The 16,473-nt window shown below is 32.4% G+C and overlaps 3 protein-coding genes across 3 annotated transcripts; all 3 read left to right on the top strand.

The window, feature by feature from the left end:
- The first annotated feature begins 1,029 nt into the window (after window positions 1-1,029).
- LOC123706680 lies at window positions 1,030-8,264 on the top strand. The gene is made up of 11 exons (XM_045656012.1): window positions 1,030-1,260; window positions 1,576-1,700; window positions 2,651-2,799; window positions 2,896-2,994; window positions 3,236-3,429; window positions 3,510-3,611; window positions 5,843-6,076; window positions 6,583-6,856; window positions 7,047-7,145; window positions 7,743-7,936; window positions 8,138-8,264. The coding sequence occupies exons 1-11, from the start codon at window positions 1,054-1,056 to the stop codon at window positions 8,240-8,242; spliced, it is 1,782 nt and encodes a 593-aa protein (XP_045511968.1). The 5' UTR covers window positions 1,030-1,053; the 3' UTR covers window positions 8,243-8,264.
- A 365-nt stretch (window positions 8,265-8,629) lies between these two features.
- LOC123718152 (brachyurin-like) lies at window positions 8,630-10,976 on the top strand. The gene is made up of 5 exons (XM_045674610.1): window positions 8,630-9,019; window positions 9,243-9,516; window positions 9,637-9,735; window positions 10,280-10,473; window positions 10,742-10,976. The coding sequence occupies exons 1-5, from the start codon at window positions 8,813-8,815 to the stop codon at window positions 10,844-10,846; spliced, it is 879 nt and encodes a 292-aa protein (XP_045530566.1). The 5' UTR covers window positions 8,630-8,812; the 3' UTR covers window positions 10,847-10,976.
- Window positions 10,977-12,509: 1,533 nt separating this feature from the next.
- LOC123714026 (26S proteasome regulatory subunit 6B) lies at window positions 12,510-16,132 on the top strand. The gene is made up of 10 exons (XM_045668036.1): window positions 12,510-12,663; window positions 12,743-12,835; window positions 13,087-13,258; window positions 13,603-13,764; window positions 13,961-14,164; window positions 14,434-14,581; window positions 14,940-15,036; window positions 15,212-15,306; window positions 15,552-15,710; window positions 16,003-16,132. The coding sequence occupies exons 1-10, from the start codon at window positions 12,631-12,633 to the stop codon at window positions 16,085-16,087; spliced, it is 1,248 nt and encodes a 415-aa protein (XP_045523992.1). The 5' UTR covers window positions 12,510-12,630; the 3' UTR covers window positions 16,088-16,132.
- The last annotated feature ends 341 nt before the right edge of the window (window positions 16,133-16,473 follow it).

The following is a 16,473-nucleotide window of genomic DNA, read 5'->3' as shown; positions in this document are numbered from 1 at the left end:
TTAAATAAATATCTGTAGAGTGTATATAATTTTTGTTGTGTATGAATATCGTGAAAATCTTCCCATTTTATTTATAAAAAGTGTTAACTGTCTAAATTTTTATTTTGTAAACAAAATATATACTAATTTATTTGATAAAAATTTGATTGATTATTAAATTGAAATATCCATATAGAAATAAAAGCCTTACCAATAATAACCTACTATGAATATAGTGAAGATGTCGTATTCTTTATTTATTTATTAACACTTCGTTACATTACAATATATAAAAAATTTACATAATTAAATCAAAAGGAGGGCAACTGGCGGCCTTATCGCTTTCGAGCGATCTCTTTCAGGCAACCACTGTGAGTAATGAAAAAATGTATTAAATTACATAAGATAGGCAAGAAGTGCAAAAATACATGTTAAACATAGTTATTAAGACAAAACTAAACAGGAATGAAAAACAAACTAAACTAAAAAGATGATACATTAAACTTATCTTGTTATTAATTTTTTGTGAAAAATTATTTACAGTACAAGTACAATCCATCTGGCAAAGGCGCCACTTAAAGGTAACAACAAGGTAGACATAACACATATTAGGTTACGTATTTGTTTAAAACTTCCAATGAAGAGTATATATTTATATTTTACCATAATACGACTACTGACAAGCCCTAGTTTGCGTAGTATAGTGTTTGTGAAATGCTTGTGGGGGACAGACAACTTAAAAATAGTATATTAATTATGTTTCAGCAGTTACATTTAGAACCCATTTGCATCATTTAAGTAATATCAATTGATTATGACAAAAATTACATAGACATTCACCGCGTCGTATATGTTTTCAAAAACCCAATACCGATAAGGTAGGAATAACACGTATCGATCGATGTATCATATTTGGTTTTTACATCTTAAACTATTCGTTTATAATCCTTTAATCTCTTGATAATGTATAAACTTCAAACTATTATCTTTTAATTATGATACGTAATCGATTCCACACATCCTCTATCTATATAAGCTGTCTATGTGCCTTAATTTCGAAATCGTGTTAGCACCATGAAGGTCTTGATTGTCTTAGCAACTATTACTGCGTTCGCTGTTGGTGACGTTATCAGGGATGTCCCTGAGTGGAGTACATCATGGAACTACATGGAGAGGATCGGTATCCCCGAAGCTGAGAGAATCCGGAAAGCAGAGGAGAAGTATTTGTCTTCGAGAATCGCTGGAGGAGCTCCCGCTACAATAGGCGAATTCCCATACCAGGTATTTGATTATGTTTAAAGACAACAATTATATTTTGAATGCCGTAGGTATTGATATATTGATGAGATATACAAATGTATTAAACTGATGGATAACTGACATTCGCGATGATATAATGGTAGCTTGTAACTGGTCACTGTTATGAAAATAATATACGTAAATAGGTGAGCTCCGTAATTCTCTAACCCAAGGGACGTTTCCGTAATTGGTTTTCCTTGTCAAACAGCATTACCATCCACTGCGCAGCAGTCGTATTTTCGTAAATTCCAGGTCCTTCAGTTACATGCATTATTCAGTCTTTATTATTAATCACAGGCTGGTTTGATTGGGGACATTAGAAATGTGCAAGGGCAAGGTGTATGCGGTGGATCCCTGATTTCAGCTAATCGCGTGGTAACTGCTGCTCACTGCTGGTTCGACGGAACTAACCAGGTTTGGAGGTAACTCGTATTCTATTGTAACTCCTGCTTCCGGGTTCCATAGATTTTATATTAGTCTTATTATTATTAAAGATTTATTAATTAATCCATACATGTTGAGTTTACATTTCTCAGTATAAGTATTAGTTGAGTTAGTATAAATTCTAATATATATATATATATATATATATATATGTTGAGTGTATATATGTGTTGGCCTAGTGGCTTAAGCATGCGACTCTCTGCCCCAAGGTCGTAGCTTCAAACCCCGCTGTGCACCAATGGATTTTCTTTCTATGTGCACATTTAACATTAGCTCCAACGGTGCAGAAAAACATTGTGAGGAAACCGGCTTGCCTTAGACCTAAAAAGTCGACGGCGTGCGTCAGGCACATTCGATTAACAAATGATCACACTGAAACAGAAATCAGAGGCCCAGACCAAAAAGGATGTAGCGCCTTTGATTTATTTTTATTTATACATTTAAAAGATTTTCAAGAAAAATCGCTTTTTCAATATATATTTTTTTATTTATTTAAATTGTATATTTCTAATTAGTGAATGTAAAAATGTTTCGCTCAATATGTAAACTGACGCGGTGACCGAATTAAACAATCAAGAAATTAATATGATAAATTATATCAGAATTAAATTACTAGAGAGATTTAATTAAGAAAGTGTGCCTTTCTATGTATGAAATTTCGCATCCATACGAGTTCATATTAGTAGATTTAGTTATAAATGTATAAAACTGGGTATTACCAAAACAATGTTAGGTTTTTTATATAGCTCTTTTAAAACTTTAAAATTTTAATCGGAAGGGATATAATTTATCTTGGATCAAGCAGTTCAATTACTAATTGTATTTGTATTACTATTTAATCGTCTTTTTAAAGCGGAAATATCTCCAAATGAAGTTAATAGTGGCAATTATGTTTAAATTTTCAATTTATTATGTCTTATTTTTCAAGATTTGAGGTAGTCCTCGGTTCTGTGCTACTCTTCAGCGGCGGTACCAGGATCTATTCCGAAGACGTTGTTATGCACGCTAACTGGTGGCCGTCTCTTATACGTAACGATATTGCGGTGATACGTCTACCTGAAAGCGTCAGTTTATCGGGTATGTTAGATCAGAACAATACCAAAGATAATTGTCATCTTAATGCGTATTTTTTATTAATAAGTTGATACGATAAATTCTCTTTACACCTTACAGAAACCATTTCACCGATCGCTTTACCTTCATTCCTGGAGACCTTTGACAACTTTACTGGACAGACAGCTGTGGCTTCTGGATACGGTCTCACTGGGGACAGTAAGTTATGAGTATATTAGAATTTGTAATCTTTTGAAATGTCAAAAAAAACTATGAAGTTAGTACATATTAGACATTGAATGTACAATGTGTGATAGTTTTCATCTGGTGGAAACATTACTAACACCAAAGGTTCCAAAACCAAACAATTTATGAACAAAACTAAACGTATACTTATTTCACAATTTAATCAGAATATCGCTTATTTAAACTTAGTCCTGATCATGAATATAACTTTCAGATGTAGGACTTTCCCGAGACCAATTCTTGAGCGGTGTATCAGTGCCAGTGATCACCAACGAAGTTTGCCGCAATTCCTACCCTCTTAATGTAGTCGATTCCAACATATGCATCAGTGGTGCTGGTGGAAAGAGCACATGCCGCGGGGATTCTGGTGGTCCCCTCGTTGTCACAAAGAACGGCAAACAAATCTTGGTATGTATTCTTTTTCAAAGATACACTATACAATACAATATTTATTAAATTTATTTATTATAAAACTAATATTTTTTCAGATCGGTATTACATCTTTTGGATCGCGATGGGGCTGCACTATTGGCTTCCCAGCTGCTTTCGTCAGAGTCACATCTTTCTTGGACTTCATTAATAATAACTTGTAAATGTAATGTTATAAATATATTATTAATAAATGTGATTTAATTTAATTTACGTTCCTTACGGAATAGCACATTCTTTATTAGACTTCTTGACGCTATTGTATCTCCAAAAATCTTGGCACCATGCATTACCAATCATTATCTTTATATGGAAAAATCATCGTTAACAACCTGATGGATATTTCTTATTAGGCCGTGTATATATATCGCTGTACGTATCGCTATTGGAGTTACAGAGTAAAGGGCCAGATTCTAGTTACATTGACATTCTAGAATACGAACAGTATAAATTTATTAAAACTTTCACAGAAGTGATTCAGACTGGCCATGAATCTAGATTTAAGTTTGATTCACGTTCGAATCTTTAGAAAAAATTAGATTAAACTATTACGAGTAAATTGAAAATACATTATAATTTCATGAAATCATGGCCCGATCATAGATCATGTTTCAAGAAATGGGCAGCTAAATATTTCCATTTCAACTTTAACGTATATCACATCATATTTTATTTATCAATCAATTATTTGTGCGCAACAGCATTATATAGATTAATCAATAATAATTGTCATAAGTACACACGTTAATCAGCGAATTAAATTTGTGTTAATTTATAAAACGTTGATTAGATAAATTGAAAATTATGTATATTATAATATATTCGTTCAGTGATTATTAAAACAATTATAAGATACAAATTTCACGTGTCCAAGAAATAAGAATCTTATCATGCATAATCTTATAAAGCTCATTTCGTTCGTTCGCTCGCGAACTTCGTTTCGCCATAATATGATTTTTTTTTTAGCCTACCTTTTTTTGTTGCCACATAAAAACTTTTGCTATGCCATAGATCACATTTCTGGAATAAAAGCCTAAGTACTAAATAAAACTATATTGTTATCACAGAGTTCAAGGAGAAAATAAAAAAAAAACTCGACTTCGAGTTTAGCGTTTCATTTTTATTTATATAAGTGTAATTTTTTATTATATCTTGCAATTCTGTTACGAAGACATTTATCAAGAGATTTAATTTGGCTTGAATAGTGAGTAGCCAGTGACAGCCGCCGTGACTTTTGTTTCACAAGAGGTTTCTAGGTGGGGTCTATTCTCTTTAAGCATGTAACCCTTTGCACCAATTGCGTTGCAAAAAAGTTTTGATGACAGTTTAGTCGCAGCTTATATGATTTCATAAAATTGTTAATGTTAATCTTCATTGTTTCAACTTTTTGTCCGTAGAGTCCATTTGATGTTTATGAAGGATAAACCGCTAGTCCTGAGGATAAATAACGGGATTCATTGCAATATTATAGTAATATTGAGTGGGATAGTATAAATCTTTATTAAAAGTAGAAAAAGTTATTGAAATTAATTACGATAATTCATGGGGTAACCTAATAATTGACAATCCATCAAATTTAGCGGTTCATGTACCTACTATACGTAATGAAAAATATATTATCATGCAACTGTAGTTGTAAATGATGGCAGATTGTTACGGCAGCAATGAGCAAACTGACTAGAATATGGCAAAACATAAGCGTGTCGAATGCTATCAAAAGGCGCCTCGTCAGAATTTAAATATGACTTTGATTAATTTCTGCAGCGTACCGGAAAAAGATAGGGGCGTTCGAAATACGTTGTTGCAGGAGAATGTTGCGAATACCATGAACTGCAAAAAAAATCAATAAATCACCACAAGACTGTCAACTATCATTTACAATAGTGCTTAGCTACTTTTGGCCATATTGCCAGGAGAGAACCGAATAGTCTCGACAGGTTGGTAACGGTAAGGAGGAGTGATAGCAGAAGTCGGGGTCAATCGCCTACCCGTTGGTCTGACCAGATAAAGACAGTGGGTCTCAACATCCCTAATGTACTGAAACAAGTTTATCTAATAATAGCTTTACCAATTCTTATAAGGCCGGAAACGCACTCGCGAGCCCTCTGGCAGTAGGAGTGTCCATGGGCGGCGGTATCAATTAATATCGGGTGAGAAAAAAAAAGTCGATGTATCGCTTAGGGCTTTTCAAAACGTTCAGTAATGAATTTTGCAAAGAAGTAGTTGTTAAAAAATCAATACTAGTACAAGTAAATATTATTAATATAGGTACCTAGTCCAAATGAGTCGGTCAAGCTAAGCTGCTAAAATCGATTAGTAAATAATACGTACTAAATCTATCTTCGTATCTTCAATATTATCACAATTACCGATATCGAATAACCTATAAAAGATGACATTATTAATAATTTTTAAAACATTCAAAATGAAATTGTTCGTGGCTTTGCTTATACTGCCTTTTGCATGTGCGAAAAGTTTAGATGACCTGTCTCCGTACGGATACATTTCAAAATACGCGATCCCATTAGCAGAGAAACTTGAAAAAGCTGAAGATGCTGCCGTAAACAACCTGTCAGGGAGGATTGTAGGAGGCGAAGCTGCGAAGCTTGGAGACCATCCCTATCAAGTGAGTATGAGAAAACAGACATCACAAGGCCGGGAACAACAAAAACCTAAAAGTACATTACTCTACGTGTTTTTATTTTCAAAACAATCAAAATCAATTATCAATAGTTACTGATTGCTCTTTGTCCTTTCATTTTACAATAATATATTTAAATAAAACCTCTCTAAAGGATATCAACGAAAATGTATTATTTTTACATAACTAGGCGGCAGTGTCTTGCTGACCACGATGCTGAAAATCACTCGGAAGGTTGAGTCATGTAAATCATGTCATACATACGTATTAGGTTTTGGAAATGCAAACACCAAAATCGATGCCTTATTTCTAGCCTTAAATTTTTTTGTATTAATAATTATTAATAAGTCCAATTTTAGGAAAGGGGAGATTTCCCCCCCCCCCCCCTGATACTTAGCCTCTTGTCACTTATCTGCCTGCTTGTGTGCTTGATAGGGTATGATGTAGGCGTCCCTGTTTATAAAAAAACAATAAATGAGTTTATTACTTAGGCTGGCATGATTTCGGATATTGTCAATATGACGGGACGTGGTGTCTGTGGAGGTTCACTGCTTTCTGCTAACAAAGTCCTAACGGCTGCCCACTGTTGGTACGATGGTCGCAACCAAGCCTGGAGATTCACAGTCGTTCTTGGTTCCGTATACCTTTTCCATGGAGGAGTGAGGATCCAGACTTCAGACGTGGTAACGCACCAATGGTGGTTCCCATTACTGGCCCGGAATGACGTCGCTATTGCTACTCTTCCGGAAAACATTGCCTTTACAGGTAACTTAAACTATGAAATAACAAAGAAAATTGTACCATATATTAAAGTAATTTCTCAATTTCGTATGATTAGAAAAACATGATCTCATTGCTGCAATAAAAACCTGACCTTACGCTATTTTTAGAATTGGTATGAATATCATACAAAAATACTGTTGTGTATTTAATCTAAAAGATATAAATATTTCAGATAATATTAGCCCTGTGTCTCTACCAAATATTCTGGAAATTTTTGAAAACTTCGTCGATGAACAAGCCACTGCTTCTGGATACGGATTAACTGTATCAGGTATCAGTATTTCGTCATATTTATTATATTTTAAATACTTAAAATATAGAGCAATAGACGCCAAAAACCAAAAATGATACAAATAATACAAATATATTTAAAAACTTTAGTCCCATAAACGTAAATTATGCAGTATTTATGTAGTTATATAAGAGAGTAATCAACAATATGTTTTCGCTCTATTTGCTATACATATACCAATAATAATATCAATCATAATATTTTATCAATAATTTACTAAAAACAACTAGTCTGGCCATAAGTTCTGTTATAATTGAAAATGCATTTCTTTTATCTTTTTAATTAATTTGAATTTGGAATACGTATTTTATTTTAAAAACATCTTTCGATTTTGCGCCATTTCACATATTATTTCGTGTTCGTGTGGCATTTTGTATGGTCGTTCACTTGAGACATGACAGACATGTTTGAGATTCTCAGGTCCACCACCGCCCATATCAAAATGGTGTGCCTTTCCTATATGAAACGCATACAGTGTGTCCGAAAGGAATTTATAGTAGAATTACAAATGTGTACATTCATCAAATTATCATCATTAATTACACTATAAATATACTTAAAGCGGATATATTTCAGGCGGAAATCTTTATCAAAACCAATCTCTGAACCACGTCACTCTCCGAGTACTTTCCAATGACGTTTGTAGTTCGATCTTCCCTATACACGTGGTCGATTCTACGATTTGTACCAGTGGACTTGGAGGAACTAGTACCTGCCAGGGTGACTCTGGTGGTCCCCTTGTAGTTCGGAGAGGCGAGAGGCGTGTGTTGGTAAGTATACTTTTCTGGTATTGCTTTCTAATTAGGTTTAAATTCTGCAGTCATGAAAATTTGTAACATCATCATGACAATTATTTTTGTTGGTACAAGAAAATGTCTATGGGCAAGATAATTACTAGCGAGATATGCGCATTCGTTAAACAATATAATATATATTTTTACAACAGTAATAACGATTAAAATCTTTTCCAGATTGGTGTCACGTCATTTGGTATCGCTCTAGGCTGTGATATTGGCTTTCCTGCTGCCTTTGCTAGAGTGACGTCGTTCCTCAGCTTCATCAACGAAAACTTGTAATGATGCAATCTCTCTCAAAAACACATAAAAAAACAATTAAGGCTTTTATTCGGCACGTCTATAAATTATAACTCTAAATTCAATTTTAAATAAAATATGAAATGATGTAACGTTATAATTCCTGTATTATTGAAAATTATAAAAAAAATACGAATGTAATGGTAGTAGCGGTTAAGAAAAAAATTTAAATTGAAACTTAAATGGGTGTTTTATTTACAGTTTACCAATCATAGTATTAAATTATAAATAGTACTTACCTCATGAATTAGTGTAGACTAACTACTCACAGCTATCTATAACAGCTAACAGTCAATACCAAAATCTTTAAAGGAAAAAGATATTGAGAATATTGATAAGATAGAATCTATGATAACTGACACTACAAAAGTAAACTGTTTACTGATCTCATAAAACAAAGAAGTGTTGAGAAAAAATATATTGATTTCTTTTGTTTATTCTATCTAATCAATTAAGTGTGGACACGGTTCTATTTACGTACTTCAAGCCTTTATCTGGTCACTAGACTTATAAATACATGGTTTTCCTTTTAACTAATCACTCGGCAGAAAAATGCAACTGTTAATTGTATTAGCTCTGGTTTCTGTCACCTTTGGTGCGGGTGTACCAACATGGAATACCGCGTATGGATACTTGACAAGGTTCGGGATTCCAGAAGCCGAGAGAATTCTAAAAGCTGAAGAATCCATAAATGAGTTGGAACAAGTATCCAGAATATCTGGAGGGGTACCAGCTGCACTTGGACAATATACTTATCAGGTAAGTTATTTCACGTATTTAGTATGATGAAGATATGGTGGTATGTGTGGCTCCGACCTAGCCCTATAATCCCTCAAATGTACCACCACAAAGGTGGGCTGCGTAGGACTGCAGTTTCGGCTTGTTTATACTGTACCAATGTTTAAAAACTGTGCACAGCCATATGTATCAGCCATCTGGTCGTGTACACATAAAATTGTTAAATTGATACATTCTTTACTAGGCTGGCATCATATCTGAGATAAAAAACACCGAAAGCCGCGGCATGTGTGGTGGATCCTTGGTCTCGGCAACAAAAGTCCTTACAGCTGCACATTGCTGGTATGATGGTAAAAACCAGGCCTGGAAATTGACTGTGGTCCTAGGATCAGTGTATCTATTTAAAGGAGGTATCCGAATGGAGACAACAGATGTTCAAACTCATCCACATTGGTCACCGTTATTGATCCGTAATGATGTAGCTATCGTAACACTGCCAGAAAAAGTAGTTTTTTCAGGTAAGCATTTTCTTTGTGTAATATAAAATTTTTGTTAGTATATATGTATTTGTAAAAAAATCTGTGCTTTATTAATTAATTATTTTGTGCATAATAACCAATTTAATTCAAATCTGGCAGGTACGGTGGCTCCGATCGCTCTGCCGAGTGAAGAACAGGCTAGTGAGACCTTTGTTGGAGCCTTCGCTGTGGCATCGGGTTATGGAATCACTTCCAATGGTAAATATTAATTTACTATTTAATGCTTTTTCTTTTTGTGTTGATATGGTTTGTTTAAAGTCTGGCTCTGTAGCAAACATAATTTTGCGCAAATTTTGACGATACCTCTTAATGAGGTAAATCTTCTAATTAATCTTTAAATTTAAATGTGGTCACCGTGACAACGCACGCTGTAAGGCATGCGAAACGTCGGAAAATTTTAAAATTATGTAAAATAATTTTAAGTTTATAATAATACATAGCTTATATCCGGTAAAAAAGTGTTTTCTTTCAATATGTAAAAGCTATGTTAACAAAAGACAATACTAGATACCTCATTAAGACGAGTACTCTGAACTGCCGAGTACCTATGAGGTGTGTTAATTACCCAGCCACGTATATCACGATAATGAAATAAGAAAAAACATTAAATATTGTCGTATTAAATATCCTTTTTGTTATACCTGAACATTATAGACAAGTAATCATACAAATGTATGTAGAAATCAATCTTACTAATGTATGGTAATATTGATTTCATATACAAAATAAATTATTGTTGCAGATGAAAAAGTGACTACAAACCAAAGTCTTAACCACGTCCGTCTGCGTGTGATCACAAAAGCTGTATGCTCCATGGCTTTCCCCTTTATCATCCAGGAGTCACATCTGTGCACCAGCGGATTTGGAGGCGTAAGCACTTGCGGTGGAGATTCTGGTGGCCCTCTCGTTGTCGGTGACGGTGACTCACGAATCTTGGTAAAATATAAAAACATAATACTAGAATTTCACACATTCAATAGTATGTTACTGTATGTACGAATTTCATGTCGTTTCTATAAGAGTTGGGTATATAATATATTGGACGAAAAGTTCTTCGTCCTCTTTATCTTTTTCATATAAACTGAAACATTACATATTTTATCTGGTAATTTACATTGAAGGTTTTAACAGAAGCGTTCTCTTAGATCCGATAAAAGACTAAAATCCTAATTAAGTCTCTACTACTAATTTATTTTTCTTACAGATCGGAATAACATCGTTCGGATCATCTTTGGGCTGCCAATTTGGTCTTCCTGCAGCCTATACAAGAGTGTCATCGTTTTTAGATTTCATAAAAGAAAGACTCTAAATGGCGATACACCATTTTATTTGTAATGATAATTAAATCTGCAAGAAAAGGATTAATACGATGTGATTTCTAAGTGTATCAAAATTCAATTGTATAAAAATAATATTACATTTTATTCGTAAATTTGTTTTTTATTATTTACTAAGTAATATAAATTGATAACGATAAATTTTGGTTCTTAAAACTTATTTATATATATTAGTTACACTTGAACCCTATATAAGTATTTATTTTCTTAGACCATGCAAGCCATTATATGGAGACAACTTTGGTACAGCACAATAACCTGTTTATTTAACTAACCAAGCGTTACTAACCCATTGAACAAAATATGGTCTGAAATAATTATTTTTTATTGAAAAGAAGTTGATGCATTATATACAAAAATTTAAACTTTAAACATCCTGTAAAAGAAATATACAACTTCTTCAACAAAAAGAAATTTACGACGATCTGTTCTTGAAACCAAAGTAACATCTATTTAGACCTACACTTGTATAATCAACGTATTGTGTGCGTATATGATATATAGTTTATCTAACTGATGAAAAGATATTATACCCACCTACCTCTTATATATGTAGTTACACGAGAACAAATTTCGTGCGTTCGTAATTTTGCTTTTCGTTATATTCAATGGTATCGAAAATATAAGCTTTATTATTAATTGCTTAAAAGTTAAAAGTAAACTTAAACTAAAAATCTCTCCTTTACAGTCAGTAAAAAGACTAAAGAATAAACAATCAGATGGTAAAGTAATCTATATTTTAAAACTTTTCAGAACGTAAGATTCAGGGACGAGTCTAAGGACTAAGATTTCCTGAGATCCCCCCATGTCAAAATCCAATACATACTGATATGCGGAAATAATTAAAGACTTGTGTGACTATGATCTTACAGAAACGCTTTTTTATATTTAAATAATTAAATATAGCAATAAACAAATGATATCAATATAAACTAACATTATTAGAATTATTAATTATGCTATTCACATAACTTTCAGTGGTCAAAGTAAAGATTTTAATAATGGGATTAAAAAAATGAGTCATTGTATTGATAAAAAAATCAGTCAATTTTATCACAATAATTGTAGCAATCGTTATACCTACGCGACGTTTTTTGGCATTAGTTTTGACTTTATGCAGACGCGACGTTTACTCCGACGTACAGACGCCAGTTGTATCTAAATCAATAGATTATAATATAGCCTGTACGGAAAGAGACCAACGTGGGGTTAGAGGTAGTAGCAGTGTTAAATTTCCTCTTTTTTATATTGAGACTCCATATATATGAAATCCGAATAAATTAAATTACACGTAAAAAAATAGACTAATATTAATTTGTGTAACCAATGGGTTTTCTTTTTTCACAGATTTGATTATTAATAAATTTAAATATATAATTATTGCAAAATGCAAAGTGACCACATTACTTGTGCAGCTGCTATAGTAGAAGTACAACACAATTTTAAATTTAAACACAATAACAGGTTATAAAGTTATATTATTTTTAGTAACTAAAATATCATAAATTAATTAACTCATTTTTTTTAATCCTTTAAGTATTTAAGAGTCTATGGTAATCCCTTAAGACTATAGTCAGTGCATTTCACTTTGTATGACAATTTAAGTCTATTGTCTACTTGACAGCATGACTGGATAGTATTTTGACAGCTATACAAATTACAAATCGCATTCCCAGCCTATTGAATCTTGGGTGATTTTGATTTAATTATTTTAATACATTGAATTTCGTTTAATAATACCAATTATATTGTTAAAATGGAAGAAATTGGAATAATACTACCCGAAAAGGTACAAATGATTAACTGACTATTCATAGGAAGTTGAGTGCTGTTTTGTTCAATAGTAACAATGAAATTTTCTTTCTCAGGATGATCAAATTGCTGATACTAAAGGGCTGGTGGTTTCTGGACCACAATCATTCGATGAGCTAGAATCCGAAGACCTTTACACAAAATACAAGGTAATCTACTTAATATGATTATCATATTACTATTTAAAGTTATTTGTGCTTGTGATCTAATTCCAAGTTCCATTGAAATAGTTCATATCTTACTCAGGATTTCTAATTCTTAGGTTTAAAGAAGTCTATTCTCATTAAAAACATAGATGTAAGTATCATAATTGAATTTTTTTAAATACTACTTTAAGTTATTACAATAAACAGTTATTGTACTTTATATTGTATTGAAATATAAATATTTTCTGTAATAGAAACTCCAGCGTATGTTAGAGTTTCTTGAGGTGCAAGAAGAATATATCAAGGATGAGCAGAGGAATCTCAAGAAGGAATATTTACATGCTCAAGAAGAGGTTAAGAGAATACAGTCAGTTCCACTTGTCATTGGCCAGTTTCTTGAAGCGGTTGATCAGAATACAGGAATAGGTTGGTCATATTGTGATGTACTTAAGGCAGGAAGGCAATCTAATCTAATCAATATAAAGTTAATTATGACATAAAGAGTATTTTTATATTTTGTTAGACTTTCTGTTCAACTTTATTAGGGCATTATGATAGTGTATTTTGTATTGGTACTTGATTTACAATTTTAAAGAAAATGTTTTTCTGTGTTGTGTTTTTAGCTTAATGTTATTGTCAGATATTCTTTTAGACAAAGGAAGTAAAAAAAAAGAGATTAATTACAATTAGTTTTGTTAATAATTTATTTGGCCCTGTATACATCTTGATATAAAACTTTACATCATATAAATATAATTTTTTTTTCTTAGTTGGGAGCACAACTGGATCAAATTACTATGTGCGGATTCTGTCAACAATAGACAGGGAACTACTGAAGCCATCTGCCTCGGTGGCACTCCATAAACATTCTAATGCACTAGTGGATGTGCTTCCACCTGAAGCTGACAGTTCTATATCTATGTTACAAGCAGGTACTTTAGCATAATTTTTATTTCTTTGTCCTTTTATAGTTAAAACTGAATTATTGAACTGCATATTTTCTTTTAATTGGTGACTCTTAAAAGTAATGAGTGAATAAGAGCATAGAATGATAGACATAATGTACCATGCTTTGTTGTTTTTGTATGTTTATATCCTTGGTAAGTAGTATTGCTTAAACATTAACAGATGAGAAGCCAGATGTCCAATACTCGGACATTGGAGGCATGGATACGCAAAAGCAGGAGATAAGAGAAGCTGTAGAACTGCCCTTAACACATGTGGAGCTATACAGACAGATTGGTATTGAGCCACCCAGAGGAGTGCTTATGTATGGACCACCTGGTTGTGGAAAAACAATGTTGGCTAAAGCTGTAGCTCACCATACTACAGGTTTGTTGATTTAAACTTTTATTATTAGTCAAATTGATAGTGGTGGTTTTGTATTTTGAAATAACCTTAGTTGACATATTACAAAGGTTACACATATTTTGGCAACTGGCAGTAAATGTAAATTTAGAAGCATTATTTTTTAAAAGTTCATAAATAATATTTGCATTTCATTTGATACATTTATCACATCAGGTTTTACAGCAGCTCTTCAGATTGTGCTTTTCAAAAGTACACTTGGGCAAAGTTTTACAGTTTATTTATATTTTCAGCGGCGTTTATTCGCGTGGTTGGTTCAGAATTTGTACAAAAGTACCTTGGTGAAGGACCACGTATGGTCAGAGATGTCTTCCGTCTTGCTAAGGAAAACAGCCCTGCTATTATCTTCATCGACGAAATTGATGCTATTGCGACTAAAAGGTATTAATAAAGTCCACAACAAAGTTACGCTTAAATACAATATTGTATACCTGAGAAATGCCTATTATCTGTTTTTTGACCGCAAAGATTACAAATAATAATTATGTGTATTAACTTACCTACTACCAAACAACATACATATTACATAAACAACCAACAGATTTTATTTCTACTTAAATAATTAATACAGTTGACGTTCATCTCTGTGAATGCAGACTGTGTTGTGGTGCAGACTTAGGTAACGGTTAAGTATAAGTCATATGTGGATTTGCTGACTGCTGATGGAGGAAAGCATTACCCTAATTATTTTTTATACTTAGTTAATAGTTATATAATATTTTCAATTTTCATTATAAAGATTTGATGCACAAACTGGAGCTGATAGAGAGGTGCAAAGAATCTTGCTGGAACTCCTCAACCAAATGGATGGCTTTGACCAGACCACAAATGTTAAGGTATAGCTTTGATTAATCTAAAATAACTAGAAATTATAAGTGTGCCGAGGGTTCTTTTAATTTAAAAATATATTTTGGTAAGTTAAAAAAGCCCTCGATGAAGAACTTATAGAATATGTTCAATTTGTATCTTATTATGTTAAACTAAGTATCAACTTTGTACTTTGTTTTGAAGGTTATAATGGCTACCAACCGTGCTGACACTTTGGACCCAGCTCTATTGAGGCCGGGTCGTCTTGATAGAAAAATTGAGTTTCCTCTACCTGACAGGTACTGTATATAGTTACATCATTTATTTTTGAAAAAAATTATACTCATTATCACAAGTGAGATTCATACAAAATCTTTATGTTCTAAATATAAAAGTGTATTAGCTAAGTACCAATTCCAATCATATATTTTATCTTCTACCGTCGCATAAGATTATTTTTTAATTTTATTAAAACATAAAATGACTTGTGTGTAGCTGCTGCTACAGAAAAAGAGTAAAAGTCCTAAGTAATGTATGTTTTCAGACGTCAAAAGCGATTGATATTCTCGACTATCACGGCGAAGATGAACTTAAGTGAGGAAGTGGATTTGGAGGAGTTTGTGGCAAGACCTGATCGCGTCTCTGGAGCTGATATTAATGCCATCTGTCAAGAAGCCGGAATGCATGCCGTCAGGGAAAACCGGTAAAATATTTATTATCTACAAAATATATAATTTCTCGCAATGTTAGAAAATTAGTCCCTTGAAACATTAACTATCTATTAATCTATTAGACAATTAATGGTATGTTAAATAATTGAAGCATAATATATAATTCAATAAGTCATTTTAATTGTATAGCAAAATCTTATTCAGATAACATTCTAAAATTATTTTATTTATTTATGTCTAATATATTAAATGTGGATTTTTACAGGAAAATAAAGTACACTGTTTAATTTTAATATTGTTATCGTTATTTATAATTATTTTCAGGTACATTGTCCTTCCAAAAGATTTCGAGAAAGGATACAAGAACAACATTAAGAAGGATGAGAGTGAATATGAATTCTACAAATAGTTTCTATAACATTGTAATATTAATAAACAATTAATTTGTATCGTATTTTGTGTTTTTTTTTTTTCACTTTGAGGTTGTATTTCATGAAACATACTATATGTACTTTTTGACAGTAGAAGCAAATGTTATACAATGTTAAGGTTAAGGTTTAAATAAAGTTATTATTTTGTATCATTTTGATTAGGAGCTGTGGAATGAAGTCAATTGGATAAGTCTTCCTTTTTTTAATTAATAAGACATTAGTAAAATACATTTTATTGCTTGATATAGCAATATTAATGAAGTGTTTACATTGTCCATACAACTTCTACTTTTCCCAGCTTTTCCTGAAGCGAAACAATTGCAATAGCTGATTTTTTTATTCCGATAATTATTAGGATTATAAT

This window comes from Pieris brassicae, chromosome 1 (genome assembly GCF_905147105.1).
Source record: "Pieris brassicae chromosome 1, ilPieBrab1.1, whole genome shotgun sequence".
NCBI classification, from domain to species: Eukaryota; Metazoa; Arthropoda; class Insecta; order Lepidoptera; family Pieridae; genus Pieris; species Pieris brassicae.
The sequence above is the reverse complement of the archived record's forward strand: the minus strand, read 5'-3'. Positions and strand labels throughout refer to the sequence as shown.